The 20,309-nt window shown below is 52.9% G+C and overlaps 1 protein-coding gene across 5 annotated transcripts in view; it reads left to right on the top strand.

Moving 5' to 3' along the window:
* Positions 1 to 19,799, top strand: part of SMOX (spermine oxidase) — a 37,005-nt gene extending 17,206 nt beyond the window's left edge. For 3 of the 5 annotated variants that reach the window (XM_084886812.1, XM_084886813.1, XM_084886814.1), the window contains exons 2-8: positions 8,291 to 8,524; positions 10,790 to 11,016; positions 14,706 to 14,879; positions 15,050 to 15,809; positions 16,840 to 17,000; positions 18,816 to 18,905; positions 19,346 to 19,799. In XM_084886812.1, coding sequence (XP_084742938.1) covers positions 8,317 to 8,524; positions 10,790 to 11,016; positions 14,706 to 14,879; positions 15,050 to 15,809; positions 16,840 to 17,000; positions 18,816 to 18,905; positions 19,346 to 19,483 — 1,758 coding nt within the window. In that variant the 5' untranslated portion in view covers positions 8,291 to 8,316 and the 3' untranslated portion in view covers positions 19,484 to 19,799. Of the gene's footprint in view, positions 1 to 7,468; positions 7,488 to 8,290; positions 8,525 to 10,789; positions 11,017 to 14,705; positions 14,880 to 15,049; positions 15,810 to 16,839; positions 17,001 to 18,815; positions 18,906 to 19,345 lie in introns of those variants that run through there. The other 2 variants (XM_084886815.1, XM_084886816.1) reach the window with 2 other exon arrangements.
* The last annotated feature ends 510 nt before the right edge of the window (positions 19,800 to 20,309 follow it).

Here is a 20,309-nt window from a genome sequence, read left to right as displayed (position 1 = left end):
TTATTTGCATCTCTCTAATGATTAATGCCCTTGAGCATTTTTTCACAAGTCTATTGGCCATCTGTATGTTCTTTTTGAAGAAATGTCTATTCAGTTCCTTGGCCCAGTTTTTAATTGGGTTTTTCTCTTCCTTTTGTTGAGTTGTATGAGTTCTTTATGTATTTTGGAAATTAACCCCTTATCAGATATATCACTGACAATTATGTTCTTCCATACGTGGGTTCCCTTTTCATTTTGATGTTGGTTTCTTTTGTTGTGCAGAAGCCTTTTAGTTTGATATAGTCCCAATTACTGGTATTTCTTTTTTCCCTTGTTTCTCTTGCCCAAAGAGATGTATTGGTGAAGATTCTTCTACATGAGCTGTCTGAGATTTTGTTGCCTATTTATTTATTTATTTATTTATTTATTTTTAGGATTTTTATAGTTTCTTTAGTTATAACATTTAAGTCATTTATCCATTTTGAGTTTATTCTTGTGTATGGTGTGAGTTGGTGGTCTAGTTTCATTTTCTTGTCCAATTTTCCCAGCAACATTTGTTGAAGAGACTGCCTTTGTTCCATTGCATATTCTTGCCTCCTTTATCAAATATGAATAGGCTAATGGTGTGGCTTGATTTCTGGGGTCTCTGTTCTGTTCCTTTAATCTGTATGCCTGTTCTTGTGCCAGTAACCAGGCTGTTTTGATTACAGTCGCTTTGTAGTATAGTTTGATATTGTGATCCCTCCAATTTTGTTCTTCTTTCTTAAGATCGCTGGGGCTGTTTGGGTGGTGCTGTGGATTTGAGGCTGGTTCTCTCTCCGGGATCAGCCTTCTAGGAGAACTTCCTCCCAGGAAGTCCTCTTGTGCCTACAGCCTAGTGTGCTTCCCCAAGGGCAGTCTGGCACCAATATAGTTAACCAGAATAGTGACCAACTTTGTGGTTCCTTACAATCCTGTGGGTGCTGACTTCCTGGTTGGGGGGGGGGTCCCAAGTTGGGGTGTCAGGTACTGCTTAGACGGAGGGAACCTAGGCTATGGGTGTTTCATCCTAAAGTTTGCTTAAGGGAGCCACAGTGAAACCTGTGCCTTTAGGACTTTTCTCAGAGACACAGGAGGCTGGTTAATAGAATCTGGGGTCAGGGCCAGCCTTGTTAAGGGTAGGAGTGATTATTCCCATTTTACAGATGGGGAAACCAAGGCTTAAGCCAATGGACTCTCCAAAGGCCACACTGGTTAGGGGCAGAAGTTACTGTCTGGACAATTTTGTCTCTTCCAGGCGTGTCCAGAGGTGGTGTAGTCATCATATAAAACTCTGACCTGTCTCTGGGCTGAGGGGAAATGGGATTTGCCTGCCTCTGTGAGGCCTGGGATCTTAGTGGAAGAATGTGGTCCCTGCTGGCAGACAGGTGACTGCCTACCCTGCCAGATAGGACATCTACCGGTAGATACACACAAAGATAGGAAACTAGGGCATGAAGTGTGAGGAGCTGGGGTTGGAGATGGAAGCTGAGCTCACATTTCCAGGGTGTCTGGCCCAGATTTTGAAAGTTCATAGGAGATGTTTAGAAGCCACCAAGACCAGCACTTGATCTGCTCTATTGTCAGAGCGTGATCCATTCACATGCTTTTGCGGAAGGCAGGATCTCCAGGGTGGAGTTTGGGATAAAGCTGTTTGGGTTGGTATGGGAGCAGGAATTCAGTCTTAGGCTCTGTCCTGGCCCATCCCCACCTCTGTTTCTCTTTCTAGCCATCAAGACTGCCAGCTGAACGTTATGCCCGTCAGAGAACTTACCCGTTCTCTGGCTTTTTTCCATGTTTGCTTCCCCCCCTCTGTCCCCAAGTAGGCTTCTAGCCAGAGGCTGGTGGTCTTCAGGATCTGTCTCTGCAAGGCAGCGATAAGCTGAGGTCTTGGAACAATCCACCTGGTCTCTCTGGCCTTGCAGAGCATCATGGGAAATAGTGACTGGCCAGAGTGCTCACCTCTTCAAGAATAACAATAGTGCTTATGAGGGCCATGCTGTTGGCTTTGTCTGCGCCCCCCAACCCCCAACCTCCAAATATATAGCTGAAGGCTGCCTCTCTCCATGTAGTACAGGCTTCCCACTTCAGAAAAGGCTTACAAAGACTTTCAAAGTTGTTCTTTTAGGGACTTTACACATCTGGCTGTGGGGAAGAGATGTGGCCCACAAAGACGCTGTGCTTGGAGAGAAGTGTGAGTGCCAGGAAGGATGATGGGCACTTCCCAGAGCCTCTTCCTCATCGCGGTCTTGAGGGGGCATAGCTGGTGGGAGGGCTCTACGGAATGAGGCACCCACGCCTTGTTCCTTTTATGATCCCATCTCTGATACCGACCCCCAGAGCTGGGTCGATTGAGACAATGTTGAGGGTAGTCTGATTGATGTCAGGATCAAGAGTTGGAGCCAAGGCGGAGGCAGGGGTCTGTGCTCAGGTGAAGGCTGGGGTTTCTTCACTGAAATGGAACTCTGGTTCCTAGGAGAGTGGCTCCCACCTCTGTACTAGTCTCTTTGGGAGCTTTTTCCTTTCGTCCTCTCTCTGAGTCCCACCAGGTAGCCGAACCTGTCCCCGTTTTATAGATGGGAAAGCTTGAAGACTAAAGGAGGCAGGTAAACATCCGATGGGACTTAGACATGTGTGTCCAGGAGGCGGGGTACAGATGCTGTGTCTTTGGGGTGAGTTCAGATGGGCTGGCCAGGCATTTCCCAGAGAAGGTGTCACCTGGCAAGAGAGACACTGAGCTGGGGCCTGGGTCTCTGGGCGCCCAGGCCTGTGTTCTCTTCCTCTCCTTGTCTCCTGCGCTCATAGGCTGTCCTTGTCCTGTGTCTGCCCCTCCCACCCCCCATCAGTCGCTGGCCTAGCCTGGCTCAGCCATCCTGCCTCTTTCACTTCCTGGCTGGCTGGGCAGGGTGAGGAGGACTGGGGAGGGTCTGGCTAGGAGGAGCTCAGGCCCAGCCCCTTCCTGGGGTTGAGGGGTAGGAGGAGCCTCGCAGGCAGACACAGAGCCCCTTTGTCTGGGCCTCTGTGCAAAGCAGCTGGTCTGGGATTTCTGGGTGTTTTTACATCTGAAGAATAATTGCATTGTCTGGGGGCCCCTCGAGAATCCAAATCCCTCCCAGACCTGCCAGGCCGTCCAAAGAGATTCCCTTAAAAGCCCCCCTCCCCTTCTGTTGGAAGCTGAGGCAGAGGGTTCCCTCCAGGGAAACTGAGGTAGGGCTGCTGCCCTCGAGCACTGAGCACTGGGAGTGTCCGTTGAGAGGAGAGACTTGGACGTCCCCAAGGTTGGTCGGGAGGGTGCAGGTGGCCCCCAGAGCCCTGGGAGGGCAGGGCCCCCAGGAGCTATGGGACTCAGAAGAGGGAAGGAGCCTGCTGGTTGGAGGGGTGGGCCGGTTTGGAGTGAGGAGCCAGGTGGGCTAACTGCCTTGGCCATGCTCTTCTCCTCTGGGAAATGGGTTTTGCACTTGGGTGACCTTGAGGAAAGGACAGGAGGCAGACACATTTGGGAGTAGCCCGTGTTCAGAAGGGAGCCCAGGAAGGGTAGACATTTTTTGTATTTTTGAGGGGTGACCTTGGAAAGGTGTGGGGCACTTGGGAAGATGGCCCTCTGTGGCATTGTCTTTGTTGTCGACGCCACTGATGGGGCGGGAAGTGGACTCCAACGCTAAGGAGAAGGGGCACCTTGTGCTGAGCTGGACCTCGGAACCTCCCTGTAGCTCACTCCTGGGACTGCGGTCCTGCTCAGTGGCTGTGGCCCTGCTCAGCGATCATGGGGCTCAGCCTCCCTCCAGAATAGCAGGCGACAGACAGCATGTCCCGGGGTGAGACTTTGGGAACATGCAGGGGGCGGGTAGTGGTGGTTGCAGAGCAGAACCAGTGTAAGAAGCTCACATTTCCAGGGTGTCTGTTGCTTTAGGAAACATCAATGGAGCAGGCCTTGCGGGCGGTTCAAGCGATAGACAACCGTGCAGCTACACAGCTGCACAGCCACAGCGCTCCGCACAAGGGTGCGCCCAGAAGGGAACCGAGAGCCAGGTTCTCTGATGTGTGCAGGAGGGATGTCTCCCATAGGCCTTCAGCTGGGCTGCCCTGGGGATGTTCAACTTCAGTGAAGTTGGGGTATGTGTGTATGTTTGAGGGGGTGGGGTGCACACTGAAGCCACAAAGGTCAGCTAGGTCCAGAGGGTCAAGAGCTAAGGCCTTCCTTATGCCTGGTTCAGGTGGAGGAGGCAGGCCCCTCCCCTCCCCCGGGGAAGTTGAGTGTAGAGGCAAAGTTATCTGGACTGTGGGGTTGACATGGTTTGACCCGATGGATAAGGGTGGGTTTTCCATGAAGGATGCCTTCAGTTTTGAGCCTGGGAGTGCTTTAACTCCAGAAGCTTTAACTGCCACGGGGAAAGTGTAAGGCGATGTGTGATGACCCCAGTTCCGAGAGGGGCTGGGCAGGGCCATGTGTGGGAGGCCAGGACTAAGACATGCCTCTGGTATTTGGTGACTGGGAGGCAGTTCCTGGAGGGTAAATCTCAGGGTGACATGAAACCGGTGAGGCTACTGAGAGAAGGTGGGTGGGGAAGTTGACACATGCTTGGCTGCGAGTGCCCATTCCCGTTGGGTGGCCTCCTAGTGTTCCTTCATCCTTGTTTTGTTCCCTGTGTCCTCTCTCCTCCCCCTGCTGCCCTCTTCTCCCCAGTTCGGCTCCTTGGGCAGGTCAGTCAGGGCAATATGGGCCCTGGGCAGCAGGGGGAGGTGGCGGCCTGCAGGCTGGAATGGGATGGAGGATGGGGGTGGGCAGCAGGGCATCTTGAATGGCGGTGAGACACTCATGCAGTGTCTGGCCTGATTCCTTGAAGCTGCCAGTCTTGGCCTGCTTGTGGACTTGGGGACGCAGGCTCCCACCCCCATTTTGGCATGTAAGCAGGAACAAGAAGGCAAGTGCTATTGTCCTGAGCCCCTGCCCATCTCCTCCTCCTCCTCCTCCTCTTTCTCCTCCTCCTCCTTCTCCTCCTCCTCCCTCTCCCCCTCCTCTTCCCTGCCTGGCTGAGCCAGCACTTTTTTCTTCTCTCCTTTATCTGCTTGGAAAGTACAGGGTGTTCTGTTTCTCCTGTGCATACAGATCAAGGAGCGGATGTTATTTATTTATTTAATTCCCCAAATCTAGAGAAGGGCAGGTGGGCACTGAGGAGCATTAAGTGATTCTTCCTCAATAAGGCATTTTCTCTTAAAATTAAAAAAAAAAATTCAAAAGGGAAAGATGACACAAACCAATGGGAAATAAATTGTTCTCCCCACTCCCAACCAGATCACAGAGCACCTGAAAGTCCAGTTCAGCATTTAGCGGGGGCCCAGCACGGAGTAGGTGTCCCTGGACATAATTTTCTCTCTCCCTTTCAGTTTGGACCCCGAGGTGTGTTGGCCACAAAGGCTGATTCGGGGGACACGGGGCACTAACTCCTTATCTGTCTGCCGTCAGTGGACTGTGTGAGTCGCCTCTCTGGCTTCTTGGGGTGCTCAGGGTTGACTTGGGGGCCCATCTGGGATTAGCTGTGAAGGTCAGGGGTGCAGGTGACCTCTGTGGCCCACTTACCTGCTTCTACTGTGGCACCCCAGGTGTGATGTCTGAGTTCAAGGCCTCTGACACTTGGGAACTCAGGATTCTTTCTGTGTTCATCTTGAAGGCAAGCTGCTGGCCTGTACTTCCCACAATCCATCCCTGAACCTGGTCACAACGACAGTCTGCTCATAATTTCGCTACGGAACTTTACAAGTAATTTTCACCCATGAGGCTCTTGAGAATCTTGTGACATCCACACAGCGCCTTATTGGACTGTCACGACAGTGTGGCGGGGGTTCTGTGATGAGACCAGCTTCACCCCAGCCACACCCTGAACTCCACAGGAGCTTTTTGAGAAGGGGTTCCACCAGTAAGATTTGAGAACCACTTCGTTGATCCCATCCCTTTATTGAATAAAAGCATTTTGTTGTTGTTGTTTTTTTTTTTTGGGGGGGGGGGGAGTGGCCTAGGGCTGGGGATGGGGGTGGAGGCCAAGAACAAGCATGTAGGCAGAGCACCCCCAGCCCTGGGGAGCGGGCGTGGGAGCAGGGAGGGCAGCAGAGCCACATCGCATGGCGTCATTGGGTGCCCGGCAGTGGTGATGTATGTCAGTGGCAGCTGGCAGCTAGGAGCCGGTATGTTTACAGACCTGCTGCCGAGCAGGTTCCTTGTCTGCATCGAATCTCTGACCCTTTCTCCCTGCTGGCTGCCCTGGCAGGAGCCATACTTCACCTCTATCTACATTTACTTCCCTGTTAGAACCTGGAGGGGGGGAGGAAAGGGGAGGAAAGGAGTCCAGGCAGCCCTGACCCCCCATGTGGCTAGATAGAGCACCAGGAGGGGGTGGGGGAGGGGGTGTGGAGGGACAGAAGCAGGAGGAGGGAGGAGGAATGGGAAAACCCGATACAGTCTGAGCTGGGGAGTCCCCTCCCAGGAGCTCTGGGCCATGGCACCACCTTCCGGCCCCCTGAGGAATCATTTCTGCACTGAGCTGGCTGAGCCTGGGAGTTTAGGTGGCATTTGGAGGCCGTCCATGCCCAGGTGTGGTGTGGGCAGGTGGAGTGGGTGGGGGAGGGTGAGGAGCAGTTTCTTAGCCGGAGTAGATTGAGAAAAAGACGGCTTTGCTACCCCTTGAGATGTGTGGAGAAGGAAGTCTGTGTGCTGGTATTATTATTTTTTATAGGGAGCCAGGAATGGATATCTGAATGGTTACTGAGGTGTGCACACACACGTACATTGAATGGCACAAACCTTAAATACCCAACGCTGTGGGTTCTTGTATATAATTGTAACCACCATCCACACCAAGGTACACATTCTTCCACCCCAGAGAGTTCCCTCCTGGCCCTGCTCCCATCCCATCGCGCCTCTGTCATCACAGATTGATTTGACCTCTTTGTGAACTTTGCATGACTGGAGTCATCCAGAATGAACTCTTGTATCTCTGGCGTCTTTCGCTCCATGCAGAGTTGTTGAGATTATTGCTGAGCACTATTTCCTTGTGTGGCTATGCTGTACACAGCATGATAGATTTATTCATTCTCCTGTGGCTGGACCTTTGGGTTGCTCCTGACTTTTACGAATAAAGCTGCTATGCACACTCTTTAGCATATCTAGGTGGGATATGCCTATCAGGTACAGGTGGCAGCTTTTTAGATGATTCCTGTCTGCTGCCCCTTAACTGCCTTCCACCTGTATTTGCTCCCTGTTGTTACGTCCCGGATACCATTGGAGTCTGCAACTCCTGCCGCTGAAACCTCAGCAAAGGCCCCTGGAATCTAAGTTGCTTGGGCCAGGGAAGCAGCCCACGGACACCTTCAGACCTTTGTGGTCACTCTGGGAAGAGGGAGGTGGCCTCTCCCAGCCCTCGGGCCAGATTCAGGGACCCCTTCGCCTCCTAGCCGTCAGCTCCCGCGCCTGGCGTCTCCGAGCAAGCTGGCTCAGTGTAACTGTCAATTTGATGTCTGGCCTCTGGTGCCACGGGTCCTCACGGTTCACTGTTTCCTGGGCTCCTTGGTGCTTTGTGGTGACGGAGGGGCTGGATGGCTGGGGGAAAACACCCAGAGGTCTACCCGGAATAGCAGAGGCTCATCCAGGACCGGCCTCGTGGCATTTTTGGGGGGAGGCGGGACTAGGTCCTGCCCACCAAATTGCCACCTCCCTGAGGCTGTGAAAAGAGCAACAGAAATCCAGAGGAGAGGAGAAGGGGCAAGAAAGAGAGAGTGCAAGGGATGAACTAGGAAGGGAGGGAGAGTAGAGGGAGAGTGTCTGGGGTTGGAGTGAGCATCCGGAAGTCCATGCGAGCATCCTGGGGTCAGTGTGAGCATCCTCGGTTTGGTGGAGGCTGGACCACAGCAGCTGTGCTGGCCTAGTTGGTCCAGTGCCAGGCAGTTTCTCTTGACTTTGACCTTCTGGGTCATTCTCTCTGCGACGGGCTCTTGTTTCTCAGCTTTGAGGTCGTGCCTGACAGGTTTTGGATGGGATTGATGGCTTTCAGGGGCTCCAGGTGGGCCCCTAGCTCTCCTGCTTGCTGGTGAGGGCCCACAACGCACCCCTTCCTTCTTCTTTCCCTCTCCGTGTCTCTTCTTCCCTGTCCACATCCTTTGGAGATGGCTTTTATTTCCAGGTCCTTGAGGAGGACAGGGAGGGCTTGAGGTCTCCCCTTGAGAGCAGAGCCGGTGAATGCCCCTTGGGGCAGGTGGGGAGTGAAGGGATAGTAGGTGACTGTGACATTCCTGTTCCCTGCAGGTTCCTAGGAGGCGAGTGCGGACGGTATGCAAAGTTGTGAATCCAGTGGCGACAGTGCGGATGACCCTCTCAGTCGTGGCCTACGGAGAAGGGGACAGCCTCGCGTGGTAGTGATCGGTGCCGGTTTGGCTGGCCTGGCTGCAGCCAAAGCCCTTCTGGAGCAGGGCTTCACGGATGTCACTGTGCTTGAGGCTTCTAGCCGCATTGGAGGCCGTGTGGAGAGTGTGAAACTCGGTGAGTGCCACCTCGGCCCTGCTACCTCCCAAAGTCACTTCTTTTCCCCCAGTGCCTTGGCCTTGCCTGAAATCTCATTCATTTAGCAGCTTCTCTGGGGGTAGTTATTTCACCATGCATGCTGTCCGGATGTTTTCCAAAAGCTCCCTTTGTCCTCTGCGTAGCCCTCTGAGGTAGGCAGGACAGGGTTCTGGCCTCCATTTTTGGAACAGGACCTAGGATTCAGTGTTTAGGAGGGAGGGGATGCCCAGAACCAAGCGCTCTTTAGCAGTGGATGGACCAGTTTCTGTTTCACAAAAAAGGAGAATTCTCTGAGCTTCTATTTATTAACTTTTGAGTGTGAATTAGTGTATCAGGACCGAGAGTTAGCTGGGACAACAGAAACTCAGGGCAGTGGAGGTGCAGGGGGATTTTGGACCTCCTTGTGGGTTATGGCAGGTCTCTGGGAAAAGGGTCTGTCCAGGATGCAGAGTAATGAAAACTCTGGAGAAAGCAGCCAGGTAAGAGACTTACGCCATGGATTCTAAAAGATGGGGACTTGCCTGAAATGCCATTGGAGGCCAGGGCTTCCCAGCCAGGGGGTCTGGCCATGGAGAGATTGAGCAGGTAGGGACCATGCACCGTGGGCTGTATTGACCATAGGATTTTGTGTCTGTGACTGTTCCCTCATGGGCAGCAAGACCAAGAAGATTCTGTGTGTCCACTTCTGATGGATGGGCGAGAGAAATAGGTGGCCAGGCTTAGAATAAGCAGAGGTTGAAGACACCTGGGTACTTTCTTCTTTCGGAGACTCTGACCACATTAGGAGACTTTCCCTATAGCATTTACTGGATAGTGCACATGAGGTTGCATCCGTTGTCCCCTGGCACACACAGGAGAGGATGTTAGCAGTAAGGATGAAAGTGCATCCAAGGCACTTGTAAATGTGGGGATAGCCAGCAGGGAAGGGTGGGACTCTTTGCTTAACATCTGATTGGCTGGCCTAGAGTCTTAGAGAAGGGGCTGCTGCATTTGTGGTTCTTGAGTCCTGATAAGACATTCAGAGTCTGAGATGGAAGCAGAAGAAGGGAGGGCAGACAGCCCAGTCTCAGTGGTAGCTGACAGCTGGGAGCAGTGAAATGATGGTACAGGGAGTGAGGAGGGAGTGAGAAGGGAGAGACGGGCTTCAGGAGCCTGAGGGCGGGAAGCCTTCCCTGCGAGAGGGAGGTTGGGTGGGTCTCAGGTGTTGGGGGAAGTTGGATAGCAGTGAGAAGAATGAGGTGACACTTGTGGAATGATATATGTGAGGAACACCAAGACAGACCTGCCAGGAGAGGGGACCGTGTGTCCAGGCAAGGGCAAATGTGCATGTGTTGTGTGTGCTGACTCCCAGGGCAGAAAGCCAGGCTGCAGTTGGGCTAGCTGCGGTGTGAGACGGTAGCTGTGAATCTCAGTGATAAGAGCGGGGGTCAAGGACGAGAGGCCCCGGGGACACTGTGTGTAGACTTGGCGATAGTAACTGGAACTCTTTGGATGCAGCGGTGTAGCAAGGATGACACAGGCGGAGAAGCACGTGGGAGAGGATGGGACATACCTTCAGACTGGGACCTGCTTTGGGCTGCGCCACCTGCTGGCAGAGCCTGGTGGATAGGGCTGTGGCACTGACCTTGCAGCTGACCTCAAGCTACTCCCCTTGTTCCTGTTTTTGCTGAGTGTCTGGAGCCAGGAAGGGTACCATATTCCTGGGCATCACCTCCCAGTGGCTGAGTGACTTGGAGCTCCCTGCTCTGCCCTGAGGAGGGTCTCCAGGTTTAGCGGGATATCCAGGATGCTGGCTCCATTCTGTCCCTATTGGGAGCTAATACCAGGCAAGATTCTTAGGGAGCCTCAAGCCTGAGGCTCTAAAGGTTGATTAGTGAAAAATGCCCTCAGTGCCCACCAGGAACCCATAGAAGCAGGACACTGAGTTTTCAGCCTTTGGTGTCCTCTGGTCTACCCACTTCTAATTAGTCCAGTGTGGTGACTCTGGGGCACATCACTGAGTCATTTAGTAGCAGTTAGCTATAAAGTGGAATCCATTTTGTGCCACATACAGTTTCGCTGGGATATTTTCACTGAAAACTTGGGTTGGTTGCCAGAGGGGGACCCTAATCCCCAACTTGCCTTTTGTGGGGAGGGGGGGGGTGGGAGGGGGAGATTCTCCTGGAGGAAGGAGGGTGAGGCAGTGTTCTGGCCCTCCCTGAAGAAATCCCTGCCGCTCTGAGGTCTTCCTGTTGTCACCGCCAGGACACGCGACCTTTGAGCTGGGAGCCACCTGGATCCATGGCTCCCAGGGGAACCCCATCTATCATCTAGCAGAAGCCAATGGCCTTCTGGAAGAGACAACGGATGGGGAGCGCAGCGTGGGCCGCATCAGCCTCTACTCCAAGAATGGCGTGGCCTGCTACCTTACCAACCATGGCCGCAGGATCCCCAAGGACGTGGTTGAGGAATTCAGCGATTTATACAACGAGGTGAGGTGTTAACAGGCCAGCTAGGCACAGAGTGTGGGGGCAGGGAATCCCCTGGCAGTGTGCAGGAAGTCTTTTAAGATCCTGGCCATGTCCTTGCACACTCTCTGGGCCCTGCGTTTGGAATATCAGGACAATTTGTGGATAGAATGAAGATGATGAGCGGAGAACTACTAGTTAAGAGATTATTGGTACACATGATTAAATATTTCTCCAGAAAGGCCTTAAACATCTTTTATTAGATTTGTTACTAGGTACTTAGGCAGTGATTGTTGTTATTGCTTTTGGATACTCTTGTAAATGGTAATTTAATTTTATTTTCTAGTTGTTCCTGGCATTTAGAACTATAACTGATTTTACATATTGATTTCAACTGCCTTGGTAAATTATTATTTTCATTCTAATGCTATATCTGTTAATGTGCTATATTAATTTGTATTCTAATAATGTTTTGGAATTTTATGTATATAATTCTATACAAAAGTAGATGAGAATTTTATTTTTTCCTTTCTAATCCTCAGACCCGCATTGCCTAATAGAACTTTCTACAATAATGGAGATGTTTTATACCTGTACTATCCAGTATTGTAGTCACTAGCCACATGTGGCTCTTGGGCTTTTGCAATGTAGTAGTAAAACTGAGTAAGTAAATATTTAATTATTTAGTGGCTACTGTATTGAACAGCACAGACTGAGACTATTTATTTTTCTTGCCATATTGCACTGGCCAGTGTCTCCAGTCTAGTGTTGGATAGAAGTGACACACATCGTTGTCTTATCAGGTTTTTAAAAATATGTCAATATTTTTAGTATCTTTCAGTGGTGCTGTGAACTGCACTGGACAAGCAAGTAACAAGTAGGCCTTGTTTTCTGATACCTTGTGTTTATTATAGTATAATAACCCTTCACTCTAGGTCCATAAATTGGCCAACAAACACCTATTGTACATTTTCTATGGGCATGGGAAAGGAGATGTCACCTTTGTTTTGGGGTAGTTCCTGCTCAGGGAGGCTGGCTCAGTGTGTGTGCACCCACAAGGTATGTTGTGTGCAATCCCATGGTATTATGTGTTTTCACTCATGTGCAAAGAGACTGAATTATTAACGAGTAGATAAGAACTAGTATTCTTCAAAATGGAACTTCCTGGTCTACCGGGAATCAGTCATGCTCTGATTGTGAGCATTTCAAGCATGGATGCCTTTTGAGAATGACCTTCAGGGTCCGTGACTGACTTGTTCTTTAAACCCTTAAAAAAATAGATCACCATCCATTTCTGCTGTGGGCTTGATTTTTGAAAACCAGGAGTGTAAGTTGTAGAAAGTAAGATGGATAAGGTGGGTTATTAGTCTGGGTGGTGCTGCTTTCTGTGAGAAGGAAAGGGTGCTAACCATGAGGTCTGGAGATAGGTTTCCCGGTGTGGTTGTTATTCAGTGCTAGAGGCTGTTCTAGAATAGTGTGCTCTAAGCACGTGAAGCCCTGCCTGAGGGTGGGTTCCTAGCAGACAGGCAGCCTCCCTCCAAAGGTGATGACTTGGAAGGGCTTCTCATTGGAGTGCATTATATTTGTTAACAAATAAGTGAGTTGCAGTAGTAGAGCGCTCACTCTCTGGAGCGAGACTCCCTTGGTTCAAATACCAGTTCAACCGTTCATTAGCTGTATAATCTCAGGCAAGTTAGTGAGCCTCTCTGAGCCTTACTTTCCTCATCTGTAAAATGGACATAGTTATACCTACTTTATAGTGTCATGAGGACTCAATGAGATTCCGATGAAAAGTGCTTAATGAGAATTGGGGTGAGTATTAGTTATTATATGCTTGTCTCATTTCCCTTGGGTGACATTTGACCCCAGGTCAGGAGACTGTACCCATATGAAAAACCCATATTCAGTTAAGGCCGTCCTCGCTGGAGAAAAGTCACGTAGAGAGACTGAATTTGTTACTCAGCTGGCATTTTGGCCTCTAGTCAACGTAAGGTAAGGCCTGGGTGGGTACCATGTTGGTTATCACCCACAGGACAAACCCAGGGAGGAGGAGGCAAGTTGAGAGCCTGACCCCTTGGCAGTAGTACTGGGTGAGGAATTTGCTGAGAACTCTAGTTAAGGCCAAACACCCAGTATCTTGTGACTGAAGGGAGGAAAAATAAACAATTCAACTCATTTACTTCTTTATATGTTATACTTCAGAGGCATTTAATTCGTGTTTATGTCTCATGTGGAGATATATAGTTGGGAGTGGGCAATGCCACCTTCCTTCCTCCCCCTGCTGCCCGGCAGTCTATGCCAGGGCTGCGTTCAAGGGCAGACTCATCCCCATGGATGTGTGTTTGGCCGGGAAGCCTGCATTTCCAGTGTTCCGGGAGGGAGAGTGGGCGTGTGGTTATGCTCACAACCCGTCAGTGATGCCAGGGCCTTGGATAAAGTCCAGAGTCCTGGACAAGCCCCTTAGGCCCTCATGCTGAGCTCCTGCCTGCCTTTCCACAGTTCTCTCTTTCCGTGCTGTTCACTCCGGCAGCACGGAACCACTTTTAGCACCATGCATCTTAAGTTCTCTCCCCCTTCTTCCTCCCTTTCTCTTTGAATATGCTGTTTCTTTGGTCCCGAAATGCCTTTCCTTTCCCTCCCACTGCCAGCCTGACTTGATCCGGACTGTCCACGATTGTCTGGGTTGATCTCACAGATCCTGGGCTCTTTCCTGTCACAGCACATTTTATGACGTCTCTCCAGCGTTAGGGCAGGGGTTTAGGACTGTGTCTGTCTAGTTCACGTTTACAACCTGTGTCTGGCAAAGAGCCCAGTGAACGTTTGCTGATGAATGTTGGGGCTGAAGCCTTGCCTTTTGGGGAATCCCATGCCAGCTCCAGGCCTGGCTTCCTTTCCTCAGGGAGACCTGCCCCGTGTTGGATGGGGGTGATACACCACCAAGGCAGGAAGGCAGAAGGCCAGGGTTGTTCATTTCTTTCTGTTGATGAGATGTGGGTTGACGTTCTTGACAAAATATGCCCGTGAAATGCATTTCCATTCCTTGGCACCCTGGGGCCTCCCTGCCCTCCACATGCCCCGGCCCAGCATGGCATCTTCCTTACCTGAGTCTGAGGCCCACAGTAAAGAGAGCACCTTGAGTGGCTCTGAGCAGAGCCAGGCAGACTTCAGAGCCCCTTCTGCTCCCTCTCCTTCAAAACACTGGCCAGGCCACTGCCCCAGACTGCCTGCCCTCTTGGGAGAGAGCGAAGCAGACACGCTTGGGCAGGGGTGTCAGGGAAGCGGTTTGTGCATTTGGTTCTTGGAAAAGAGAAAAGTGTGCAGGTCTAGGTTCTAAAGTGGGTTGTCGGCGTAGCCATGTAGAACCCACGAGGGGTGGGTCCTTTCCCGCACACTGTACAGGCACCGGACACTTCACTGTACTAAGTAGGGGCCCAGCAACAGAGCCTCCGGGGCCCACTCAGCGCCCTCACGAGCCCAGGCGGCCTTAGAGGGCGGCGTCTGGAGGAGGCTGGCTGCCCACGGGAGCTTGCCGTCCCTGCACCAGGAGCCTGTTGAGTCTCAGTGCAGTATGAGCACCCCCTTGAGGCATCAAGGGAAGAGGGGTCGTGGGCGTGGCCTATCTGGGGGCATCTGGGCAAGTGTTGGGCCTTTGGGTCTGAGATGGAGGGGAGGCGAGGGGGTGTGTCTTCAGCCCGGTCGGGTCTCTCCGGCAGGTCTATAACTTGACCCAGGAGTTCTTCCGGCATGGTAAACCAGTCAATGCTGAGAGTCAGAACAGCGTGGGGGTGTTCACCCGGGAGGAGGTGCGCAACCGCATCAGGAATGACCCTGAGGACACGGAGGCCACCAAGCGCCTGAAGCTCGCCATGATCCAGCAGTACCTGAAGGTACCTTTGCCCGGCGGCGGGAGCTCAGTTGAGTGTAGGTGCCAAGAGCGAGGAAGACCATTCTGGGGGGAATCTGGGTCCGAGGAGGGCACGCCACCCGGAGCTCCAGCCCTGACCTCCCCTTGCCCAGCCCTGGGAGTCACCTGGCTCCTCTCTGGCTCTTCCCGCAGGTGGAGAGCTGCGAGAGCAGCTCGCACAGCATGGACGAGGTGTCCCTGAGCGCCTTCGGGGAGTGGACGGAGATCCCGGGCGCCCACCACATCATCCCCTCGGGCTTCATGCGGGTTGTGGAGCTGCTGGCCGAGGGCATCCCGGCCCACGTCATCCAGCTGGGCAAGGCCGTCCGCTGCGTGCACTGGGACCAGGCCTTGGGCCGCCCCCGGGGCCCCGAGATAGAGCCCCGCGGAGAGGGTGACCACAACCAGGACGCGGGCGAGGGCGGCCCGGGCGGCGGGGAGCCGCAGGGGCGCGGGCCGGACGAGGACGCGCGCTGGCCGGTGCTGGTGGAGTGCGAGGACTGCGAGGTGATCCCGGCGGACCACGTCATCGTGACCGTGTCGCTGGGCGTGCTCAAGAAGCAGCACGCCAGCCTCTTCCGCCCGGCGCTGCCCGCCGAGAAGGTGGCCGCCATCCACCGCCTGGGCATCGGCACCACCGACAAGATCTTCCTGGAGTTCGAGGAGCCCTTCTGGGGCCCCGAGTGCAACAGCCTCCAGTTCGTGTGGGAGGACGAGGCGGAGAGCCGCACCCTCACCTACCCGCCCGAGCTCTGGTACCGCAAGATCTGCGGCTTCGACGTGCTCTACCCGCCCGAGCGCTACGGCCACGTGCTGAGCGGCTGGATCTGCGGGGAGGAAGCCCTCGTCATGGAGAAGTTCGACGACGAGGCGGTGGCCGAGATCTGCACCGAGATGCTGCGGCAGTTCACAGGTGCGGCCCGGGTCCCGCTGCCCCGCTGCCTACCCTCCAGCCCCCGCCTGTCCCCAGCCGCCCGCCTCTCCTCACCCACCCATCCTGCCCCCAGCCACCCATCCTGCCCCCACTCACACATCCTGCCCCCAGCCACCCATCCTGCCCCAGCCACCCGTCTGTCCCCAGCCATCCATCCTGCCCCAGCCACCCGCTTGCCCCTCCAGCCACCCACTTGCCCCTCCAGCCATCCGCCCCCCCCCCAGCCACCCGCCCGTCCCAAGCCACCCGCCTCTCCCAAGCCATCTGCCTGTCCCCAGCCATCCGCCTGTCCCCAGCCACCCGCCTGTCCCAAGCCACCCGCCTGTCCCAAGCTATCTGCCTGTCCCCAGCCATCCGCCTGTCCCAGCCATCTACTTGCCCCTGCAGCCACCCGCCACCCCCTACCAGACCCTTTGCATCCCATGAACCCTGTGGCCGCTCTCCTCTCCACAGATTGTGAAACTGAGGTGGCACGGCCACTGGGAGAGCTGCCACCGGCTGCCACGTCTCAGCCTTGGGCTCCTAAATTGTGGGCTCTCTCCCCCTGGCTGGAGCCTGAACCACTCAAAACCATAGGCTCTGTGTTTCTTCTAAGGGCTGATGGTAAAAACTGGGATGTCACCGCAAAACCTCAGATTGCCCGCATCCCATTCGCTGCCTTGCTAAGAGGTGGATTTGTGTTTTGCTGTCGGATTCTTTTAGAAGGACATCTTTCAGCCACTGTCCTGGGAAAGCCCCACAAGAACCCCTGCAGCTGGAAGGAAACATGATTATCTAGAATGTTTCTCGGGTAGGAAAATTAAGGCCCGGGGAGATGAGGTGTTTGCCGGGGTCACAAGGAGGTGAGGGGTGCACAGCTTGAACTCAGCCTCCCTCCTCCACCCCCCAGGCCTCTCCACAGCAGCCCGGCCCGCCTGGCCCCCGAGGGTGGGCGGGAGTGGCCTACTCAGGGTGTCTGTGTGGCGGTTTCTTATCCTCCTTCCTCTCTGCTCTTCTGACTCTCCAACAGGGAACCCCAACATTCCCAAGCCTCGGCGAATCCTGCGCTCCGCCTGGGGCAGCAACCCTTACTTCCGAGGCTCCTATTCGTACACGCAGGTGGGCTCAACTGGGACTGACGTGGAGAAGCTGGCCAAGCCCCTGCCCTACACGGAGAGCTCCAAGACGGCGGTGAGTGCGGGGGGCGGGCCAGGAGGGTCTGGGAGGGCTGGTGGCGTATCCTGCTTGTGTGTTTGTCCAGGTGGGGGAGGGGGAAGTGTGTTCACGAAGGGGTGCCAGGTGAGCCAGGGGTGGAACCCCTCGTATAATGGAAGAGAAAACAAGAGATTGTGCACTTAACATCTGGAAGAAAAGATGGAATCAGACACTTTCTTGAGATTATAAAAATAGCCATTTAAATGCTGCGCTGTCCAATATGGTAGGCATTAGTCACTCCACTTGATTAATTAAAATTTAAATTAGTAAATTAAAATTTTAGGCCCTCAGTTGCATTATCTACATTTCAGGTTCGGTAGCCACTTGTGGCTGGTGGCTACCATGTTAGATTATGCAGCTACAGACTATTTCTTTCATCACGGGAAGCTCTGTGGGAGTGCACTGATTCGATGAAAGTAGGTTTCCCCAGCATGTTTTCCCTCCACCTGCCAAGATGTTTTAGTATATAAAATTGAGAACACTTCTTCCCCAAATGATATCAACTATATAATAAATAATACATAGAGAAAGATAACAAGTAGGAGAGAAAGAATTATATCTATTTCTGTTCCCATAGAGTAGTTCTTATAAGTACCGCGCGCTAACCGATTGCGCCACTGGAGCCCTTGTTCCCATAAAGTATTTCTGAGTCCCTCTCTGCACACACAATAAATGCTAAAACCCCCACAGAATGACATGTAAAACAATTTTTTTTGGTGGAATTGGTGCTTCCACTGGCCTCTCTCCATCCGCCAATGTGGAGCCAACCAACCAGCAAAGTGCGTTGTGCCCGCCCTGGCTGTGCTCCCGGGAGAAAGGACAAGGCCCTCACTGCTGCAGCAGCCACCCTCCTAAGAAGCAAAGCAAAACAAAAATAGCTGTGGCTTAACCAAGACAGAAGTTTACTTCCGTCACACAAAAGGAAATCCGAAGTAGGTGTCAGGACCTCAAACCATTAGCAACCTGCCTCCTCCTCAAGGCCTCCTCATGGTCCTCTGCATTTCAGGTTGCAAGGTGGGGGCCTGGCGGGGAGACACTTGGGGCTGAATCAGTGTCTCTAAGCAACAGGACACTGAAGCTGATTGGCCAGAACTTAGCCACGTGACTATACCAGCTGCAAGAGAGGCTAGGATACATCATTTTTATTCTGGATGGCAGCGGACCCCGTTAAAAATCAGGGCTTTGTTACTGAAGAGAAAGGAGAATGGCTGTGGGAGTAGGCGGCTTGCCCTCTGCCATAGTGAGTCCCCCGCCCCCTTTCAGTTCCACCCGCTCTGTGAGCTCCTTGTTGGTGGGCTGAAGCTGCGCTGCTCAAAGTGGGTGGCCTGTGGACCACGTGGGAATGTGTTAGAAATTCAGACTCAGTCCCCTCCAGACCTGCTGAGTTGAAAACTTGACTCCGCCAGAATCCCCAGTTGGTGCTTTTGCACATCCAGTTTGAAAAGCCCTGGGAAAGTCCAAATTCAAGCTTAAGATGTGAGCACTTGTGTTTTGCCTGGAGCCCAGCTTTCTCGAGGTTGAGGCCTAGCTATACCAAAATTGTCCCTGTCCCCTGCACAAGGTCTGCTTTGGTGTGTTTTTTGTCCCCCTTTCCTCCTTCCTGCCGCCCTTTGCCTGTTTATTTGCCCGGCGTTTTCCAAGAAGCAGTCCGAAGGTCCTGTCTTTGGGAAGCTTTGTGTGTCCCCCGAACCATGAGCCTCTTTTCTAGGCTCTCAGCGCCTCACTCAGACACCCATCACGTCACATATGACACCGTTAATAATTGGGTTTCGTGTCTGGCTTCCCCACCAGCAAGGAAGCTCCTCAGAGCAGCAGCCTGGTCACCTTTTATCTTCCAAGTGCCCAGAACAGTCCCTGGATCCTTACAGGGGCTCCATAAAGGTTTGTTAAATTACCACCTAACTTTATCGAGTGCTTATGTTCTTCCAGGTTCTAAGTGCTTTAGATACATTATTTCACTTAATCCTTCCAACCACCCTCAGAAGCAGTGGTGTGAACCCATTTTACAGATGAGAACACCAAGACGTAGGGAGGTTAAACTGCTTTCCCTGAGTTCACTGGTAAAGAGGCAGAGTGAACCTCTGAGACTGCAGAGCCAGAATTTCTAAAAGCCCCAGGGCAGACAGAACCGAGGCCTGGTGTTTGGGGCAGAAGCAGGGGAAGGTGGCCAGGTGGGGTGGGCAACTCCTCATCCTGTGGAAGCAGCAATACCTGCATACTCATACCTCTGACTTACAGTGTGGATGGGGATTTTTGGAGCAGATAGGTAGACCCTTGGCGTCTCTTGCTCCTCCACCCTCATCTCCCCATCTCCCTCCCAGCCCATGCAGGTGCTGTTCTCAGGGGAGGCCACCCACCGCAAGTACTACTCTACCACCCATGGTGCTCTGCTCTCTGGACAGCGTGAAGCTGCTCGTCTCATCGAGATGTACAGAGACCTCTTCCAGCAGGGGACCTGAGGTCCCTTGTTCCTGCTGAGTGTGTTCCTTACAGAACCACTAACTCGTGACTGCCAGTCCTGCCTCTTGATGCCATTGCCCCTAATTTCCTAATCCTCTGTAGAATGATTTGTATCTTTTGTAGAGCTAGACACCCTGACTGGCTTCAGACCTGGTCCTGTAGCTTTTCCTTCTCTCCATGCCGGGTGCTGACCAGGGCGGGGCCTGTTGATTTACCTCTGTGCTCTGACCTCCCCTCCTACCTTATTATTGTAAGTGCCTTCAATACTTTGCATTTTGGGATAATAAAAGAGGCTTGTCCTTCCTGTGCTCCTCAGCTCCTCCTGTTTTTTTTCTCTCAGACGTGTGTGTGTGTGTGTGTGGTGTGTGAGTGTGTGTGTGAATGTGTGTGATGTATGTGAGAGAGAGAGTGTGTGTGTGTGTGTGAGTGTGTGTGTTTGTGTGTGTGTGGTGTGAGAGTGTGTGTGTGTGTGGTGTATGTGAGGGTGTGTGTGTATGTTTGTTTGCATGTGGTTTGTGTGTGTGTGGTGTGTGAGTGTGTGTGTGTTTGTGTGTGGTGTGTGAGTGTGTGTGTTTGTGTGTGGTGTGTGAGTGTGTGTGTGAGTGTGTGTGTGAGAGTGTGTGTGTGTGTGAGTGTGTGTGTGTGTGTGTGTGTGTGTGTGGTTTATTACACTTTTTTTGAGTGAGAGGATGGTGGGGGGAGTGGTGGTGTGGCTTGGCTGTGCCTGCCTTGACGGGAAGGGATGTCCCCTCACTCCTTTGTGGTGGTTTGCCTTCGTCCTGGAGAGACCCCTTGGGGATTAGGGCCCCTCACTGCCCAGCCCCA

The sequence above is a fragment of the Pipistrellus hanaki genome (assembly GCF_964339955.1).
Source record: "Pipistrellus hanaki genome assembly, chromosome: 6".
Lineage (NCBI taxonomy): Eukaryota > Metazoa > Chordata > Mammalia > Chiroptera > Vespertilionidae > Pipistrellus > Pipistrellus hanaki.
This window is presented reverse-complemented; position numbering and strand designations above follow the sequence as displayed.